Consider the following 7,240-nt stretch of genomic DNA (forward strand, 5'->3'; position numbering starts at 1 on the left):
TGTATTGGGGCATAGTCTTCGAAAGACCAAGGGCCTCTCCTCCCAATGATGGCTGATTAGGCCATCTTCTGCTACATATGCAGCTAGAGACATGAGCTCTGGAGGTACTGGTTAGTTCATATTGTTGTTCCACCTATAGGGTTGCAGACCCCTTTAGCTCCTTGGGTACTTTCTCTAGCTCTTCCACTGGGGGCCCTGTGTCCCATCCTATAGATGACTGTGAGCATCCACTTCTGTATTTGCCAGATACTGGCCTAGCCTCACACGAGACAGCTATATCAAGGTCCTTTCAGCAAAATCTTGCTGGCATATGCAATAGTGTCTGTGCAAAACATGGTTTTGATTCAAAATGTCCTTCTTACCTGTCATGGCATTCATAAATGTGGACAGTGACCTGTTGAGCATTTTGAAGAAAGGATCTCTGCATGGGTACTTCTGAGAGCCGCAGAGGACAGTATGCTCGAGAACATGGGGGACCCCAGTGCTATCCATTGGGGTTGTGCGGAACTGCACACTGAGGGACAGGAAAGAAAGTGAACAGGTGACAAGGGGTTAGCCCAATATCCTGTAACGTAATTCCCGAACCCGTGGCCACCCTGAATCAATAAAAACAATCATTCTCACACCACAATCTTTTAATAAAATGCGTCTATCATGTACAAATCACCCAGTCATACTGTAAAATTTCAATGTATCTACACGAGAGAATCTTTAGATGAATTCATATATCTTCCTCTTTGGGAAAAGAGGGAGAAGTGGAAATATTCTCTCACTATCGCCTACTCTGGCCTGGAACTCACTATGTAGCCTAGCACCGCCTGGAACTTGCAGCCATGCTCCTGCTCCTGCCTCCCCAGTACTGGGTTTCCCGGCGAGTTGCCATGCCTGGCAAGGCATCCTCTCATTTTAGGCTGCATGGTAGGTGTGCTAGATGGAGACATGGAAGAACACACTCCTAAAGGAGCACACACCTGAATAAGTTATTCTTGTCTTCCCTTGCCAGGTGCAGGTATCTGGCTCCCGTGTTGTCATGGCTGAGCTTCACGGCTGTCAGGAACAGCTCGGGGACAGGAGTGACCTGAGGAGAAGGAGACTGTGAGCAGACTTACGCAGCACGACTCACTCAATATACCAGGATAGGAGCATCAGCTTTTCTTGTGTGTGCGCATGCTCACTGCTCTGGAACTTCCCGAGTATGCCATGCTGACTGGTTAATGAGCATCGGGAATCCACCAATTCCTGTTCCTACCTCTTCTGTTAGGGGATTACGGGCATATCATACCATCCTTGGGTTTTTTTTTTGGGGGGGGGGGAAGGGGGAATTTATTTTTTCTTTGTTTTGTTTTATTCTAACATGGATTCTGAGGATCCAACTTAGATTCTCTTTCAAGTATTTCGCCAACTAAGTTACTTTTTCTGGCAAAAAAAAAATGGCTGTTTGGTCTTAAACAAGATGTCAGGAAACCTACAGGGACAGACCATCTTATCTGAATTCCTGATCTCACAGACGTGGAAATTAAGACCCAATTCAAGGCTACTGAGCGTACTTACTATTTTGGGTCTTAATTACTTGTCTTGTTTGAGACAGGGTTTTTGTGTATAAGAGCCTGGCTTTGTAGACCAAGCTGGCCCCAAACTCACAGAGATCCTCCTGCCTCAGAGTTAATGACTACTGAGCCAAGTTTTATGTTCTCAAGATCCACCTGGTGTCTATGCTCTCAAGATCCACCTGGTGCCTGTGTTCTTTCCGGTGAACTATAACATAAATGCCTGCAATAAAAATGAATGATCCCTACTCTCCAGGGAGGAAACAGTGGATTGATGGAGAAATGACTTCATACTGGACTGTCTCTAGAGTCCTTAATATAGGCTAAAGGGTTCTGGGGGCTAGGGAGACAGATAAGTCAGTGAAATGTTTGATGCACACGTAAGAAGACCTAAGTTCAATCCCCAAGACCAACCGAAATCCAGACACAACAGAGTATGTCTATAATCATAGCACCAAGGAGGCAGAGACAGGAAGAGTCGTGTAGCTCACTGGCCAGCAGTCAACCTAACAGAATCGGTAAACTCCAGATTTAGTGAGAGATCCTGTCTCAAGGCTGCAGATGCAACTCAGTTGGAGAGGGTCTGCAGCATGGGAGGCCCTGAGTTCCAATCTCAGCACCACATGAAACAGAGTGTGGTGGATCACACATGTAACCCCAGGTCCTGGGAGAAGGAGCTGGGAAGATAGGAGAGGTTGAAGGTTGTCCTTCAACTTGGTTACAGTGAGCATTTGAGTTCACCCATAGAAATCTGACTCAAAAAAAAACCATGTATGTGTATGTATGTGTGTGTGTGTGTGTATATATATATATATATATATATATATATATATTAGTATGATTGAGGATGACACCCCTAAGGAAGACCTCTGGCACCTACAGGGACACGGACACGGACAGACAGACAGACAGACACATATACACACATCCTGCCACACGTTCATGTCAGCTGGTCATCTTTCCTTCAATCACGGACCATCCATAATATGATAACTATACCATTATCATTCTCTTTTCTTGGAGACCATGAACATAACTTGTCCACATCTCTACAGGAAGTTCCAGACAGAGATATAATATGAATCAAGTCTCCTGCGTCACAAGACCCTGACACACAAATGACAGAATAAAGGGGGCTGTTGACACTTGTGTAATTATAGCTGGTTTACTGTTTCTGGATTTACTTAGATAGATGATCAAATGTCCTTAAAACCAGGAGATAATGTGATACCTGCCTAATCATGGCTTTCTGGACAAACACGATTTACCACTTCTTTCAAGTCTCTCTTTAGTTTGAAACATCAGGAGAAGAACGTGTCATTCTGAGCAAGACCAGAGACTTATACTACAAAGTTAACTTCCTCCGTATAGCCTTTCAGAGCGTGCGTGACACTCTTACCCATTTTCCTGACTCATCTCTCCGGAACTGATGCTCCCAGTCACTGACCTTGCTTATTGCTACAAGCTTATCACATTCTGCCATCTGTTACAGCTGCACAAGGACTTCTAGCTTACAGGCCCTGCCTTCTTCTTGTATTTGTTAAAACATCAAGCACAGTACAAAGCCTGGGACCAAAAATTTGAAGTGTTGATTTTCCTTTCGTGTGTGTGTGTGTGTGTGTCTGTCTGTCTCAGGCTGGCCATAAACTTGCTAAATATTTAAAAATAACCCTGAACTCACGGACGTATACCAGTTTTCTAATAATTACACTAAATAAAAAGTAATGTAAAAGTTTTAATCTAAAAGTAAAAAAACAAAGACGAGCAAAAGAGTCAACAAAACACATTTTTAACGTAAATCAAGTAAATACTGGTTTACGATCTCTTCTTAACAATTCCAAGGTAAGACAGGGAAAAAAAAAAGGTTCTATGTCCGTCTAAGGCAACTGTACTTGGTGACAGAATGGGAATGAGCAGACGAGGGAACAGCACATAGCATCTGCACTGATGGAAGCGAGAGATCAGGCTCAGGTGCAGAAACATCAGTGGATTCGACTATATAGAGGCCCCACTGGAGTTGGGGTGTCATTTTCTAATATCTGGAATGAGGGTACAATTAAGGCTTGGGTATCATTTCATCATAGGCTGTCTGGAGCGTCCACCACGTACGTGTCCGGAGGCTTACCAGGTCCCAGGGATACAAGGACAAAATCTGTTGTCTCTGATTCGTAAAGAAAACGGCTGGATGGATGAGTGGGTACCTGGTTTACAGTGAACCCGTGGATTTTCTCCCCCACTTTATACTGTAGAGCTCGTTCACAGGCTTGGCCACTCTTCTCCCTCCATACTCTGTGGTGTACCCTGCTGGGTTTAAACAAAGTTCTCCAAGTTAGTGAGTCCTGGAAAGTTGTTTGGTCGAATACCTTTGTGATATATGTAAATAACCCCCTAGGATAAAGATGACAGAGTAAAAGGAGTTTGTATCCCGCATCTTCCAAAATCTTGGACATTTCAGACTTGTTTCCAATTAAGCTTTTAGCCTTGGCCAGGGTACCAAGTATGCAGGTAAACTTTCTATAGGACTGTACACAGATATTACAAAGAAAAAAGCAAACATAAAATTTTAAGTCTGTCGGAAATGACCACACAAAACAAAGAGTTACAATCTTGTCAGGGCAATCTGGCCTAGTATCAATGGACTCATTTAAAATACTTATTTTCCCAAACTGTATGGTTTATGACATTTTCTATGCTAAGATCTCAGAAATATCCCTTTTAAAAGTTGTGAGGGCAGAAGGAAAAAACAAAAAACAAAACCCCCACCACTGGCAGCAGCAGGGAAATATGTTGAAATTGACTGGTTTTCCTCACAGACAGAAAGTTCTAGATATAGATATTCAACTGTTGATCACCAAGAGAGAATGTGTATGATAACGCTGAAGGACAAAAGGCTGGGATGGCTCATGCATTTGACATTCTGGAAGCTACATACACAAATAAAACTGCTGCTTTAAGTTCAAAAGCTCCCTGAACCCCACACTCTCACTCTTGGCGACACTCTGACATAAGGGTTTGGATTAGCATGAAAGCCAAACACTCTTTAAACGCACCTTTATTTATTTATTTTTTTTCATAAATCGAGTCCCCACACAATGTTTGACTCCAGGAGGCATAAGTTTACAAAAACAGCAGCTTGTCATGGAGCCCTAAAGGATGCCTTGTAACACAAATGAGTCGGTGCAAATATTAATGAGCCATAAATTGCCGTTTATTACACAGTTAAGATCCGCATCAAAGCCTATCTTAACTTCAAACAGCCTTGGTATCCCACACTCAGGACCACCCACTCTCTCTGGGAAAACCAAAGGCCCCAGAAGGGAAAGTGGGTCAGGACAGTGCCCTGGACCTGGCTCCCCTTGCAGTACCGGTGTCACCCCAACTCTGGTAGTTGGGACAGCAGCTTCTTGAGGAAAGTGTGCTGTACCCCGCCACAGAGAGGAGCGATTTACAGGCCCTGCAGGGGTCCTCTGGTATAAGTAGGACAGAGGAATCCTTGGTTTAGGGAGCCCGGAAGAGGGTTTTGGGGTACTGAAGGCACCAGTAAGAAGTCTGGGGGTACAGGAGCCCCAGAGAGGTTGTCACCCAGGCCCAGAGATGGCAGAGACTCTGAAGTCTCTCATACCGGCCCCGCCTCTGCCCGTTCGCTGTTGCCACCAGGAGTGTCTCACCCGCAGCTCAGTCGCTGTACAGCGCAGAGTCCCCGCCGACCGCTGAAGCGCCACATGGCATGTGACCAGCGTGGGGCCAGTGTGGGACTGCCTTTAACCTGACGCACGGCGCGGGGCGGGGAACGGTCTCGAGACTCTCATTGGACAGGTGGAATGGAGACGACGTCTCTAATAGGCTGGAGGGAGGGTCCTCCGTCGTGGGGAGGAGCGAGGTGATGGGAGGGTGGAGAGCGAGTGATAAGTGATGGGCGGTCCAGGAAAACGGGCGGGAGAACGAATAGAAAGCCGAAAGTGGTAGCGGGGAGGGAGGGAGTGGGATGGCAAGTGATAGGGGGGCTTTGCTGGAAGGAACCAATCCCGAGCAAAAAGAAACAAGGCATTTGCTGATGAAGGACAATGAGGGTCAGGGTGATGTAAGAACCCAGTGTAAGCAACCAAGGGACGGAGCGTGTGCTGGGGTACTTGGGCAGGTGAGGACAAGGTGAGAGGAGATATTGGAAGGCAGAGGGAGTTGTGAAGATGATAAGTAGAGTTTTGCTGATGAGGGACCGGGCCCAGACAGGTAAGGAGCCAGTCAGGCTCAGGTGAGTGGTGGGAGATCATGAGTGAAGGACCTAGCTTTTGCAGGTTTTGGACCAGGTTGGTGCAGATATGGGGTGGGGCTTAGGCTGGGGAGCATAGCAGATGAGGGGGAGGAGCATGGTGCAGGCCTGTGGGGGTGAAGTGGTGTGAACCCTGTGTCCTGTTTGGTTAACTCAAATGAAACTGTAAACCTGCTTCGTCCATCCGTAGTACCAGAGTGATAGGTGGAAAAGGTTCAGATGATACACAGCCAGTGTCTCAGGCTCTTGGGATGGTGCTTCAAGTACGTTACACTAGCAGGAACCCAAGTCCCCAACTGCACGATATCACCATTAGCTGTGTTCCCCTCACAGACATCCCCAGCACAGCCTGGACGGCTCAGAGCTCCAGCAAGGACTTGAGGTTCGCTGCATGTGCTCCTCTTGTTCCTCTGCTCATTTCGAGTTTAGAAAGAAGACACGGGTGTGTCTTAGGGTGTGCAACGTCCCAGCAGGCTCTTATCAGAAACCAGGAGACCTGAAGAGATCAATGCCTGAGTGAGGCTAACTGGAAGGGACATTTGGGATTCACTACACTTAGGGAGTGTTTGGGTGGGACTAGGAAAACTTCAGGACACTTCAGACCTCAGTTTCTCAAACTTTGCTTTTGGCCCTCATTGCTCTTCTTGTCCCTGGTCCCATTCATGTAAACAGTCTGGCATCTCCCCTTTCCTTAATCTACACTTATAAAAATAAAATGCTAACGGAGAGTTGGGATCTGTTTAAACATGTAAAGGCTCCAGCTTAAACATGGAGGGTGATATACTGTGTTCAAAATCCATAAGACACCTACACAAGATGCGGTACACTATAGCCCTGGCTGAAGCTAAAGAATCTTCCTGTTGATGAACTCAAATGATCCTTGACTACGGTAACGAGAGGAACCTTCAGGGGCCTACAAACACACCATATTCCTTTCTTCTACGGAGGACTGGAGTGATGCATCTTAATGAGGCTTCACATGGACTCTATGATCTTGGGGGAGACAGCTGGGTATTATTAAGCGTGTTTTGAATGCTCAGGAATCAGAGGCTCGGGATATTATAGTGTTTACCTCTCTCTTAGGAATAGATACTCTATAAATCTCCTAATTACTAGGTGCTAGTGTGTTCTCACAGGACACAGCCTCACTGTGGATAACCTAAATACACACACGGTCAGAAAGTATAAATATTTATTCCAAGTAGCATTTGACCTAATATCAAGGCTTGTGTGTAAGCTAAACTATTATTAATAACAACAGTTGCAATGTTGAAATGAATACCACGAGCTGAAACTTCCTGTATTACAAAAGGCAGGTTCTTATCACAGTGAAAATCATTATTTTAGTAAAGCTAGCAAGTAAGTTATTTTTAGCATTATAAGTTGTAACGTATGAGGATAATCAAGTGAGTACTGGGGTTCT

The 7,240-nt window shown here is 45.5% G+C and overlaps 1 protein-coding gene across 2 annotated transcripts in view; it reads right to left on the reverse strand.

Annotated features, from left to right (window-relative positions):
* Pitrm1 (pitrilysin metallopeptidase 1) overlaps positions 1-5,288 on the reverse strand; it is a 34,157-nt gene extending 28,869 nt beyond the window's left edge. The window contains exons 1-4 of one of the 2 annotated variants that reach the window (XM_085831300.1): positions 5,216-5,288; positions 3,749-3,848; positions 972-1,078; positions 363-514 (exon numbers count right to left, since the gene is read on the reverse strand). In XM_085831300.1, the coding sequence (XP_085687426.1) occupies positions 363-514; positions 972-1,078; positions 3,749-3,848; positions 5,216-5,271 (415 nt within the window). In that variant the 5' untranslated portion in view covers positions 5,272-5,288. Of the gene's footprint in view, positions 1-362; positions 515-971; positions 1,079-3,748; positions 3,852-5,215 lie in introns of both variants that reach the window. The other variant, XM_085831299.1, reaches the window with a different exon arrangement.
* Positions 5,289-7,240: the final 1,952 nt, after the last annotated feature.

Source organism: Mus caroli, unplaced genomic scaffold, assembly GCF_978045245.1.
Source record: "Mus caroli unplaced genomic scaffold, Mus_caroli_1 scaffold_15, whole genome shotgun sequence".
Classification (NCBI taxonomy): Eukaryota; Metazoa; Chordata; class Mammalia; order Rodentia; family Muridae; genus Mus; species Mus caroli.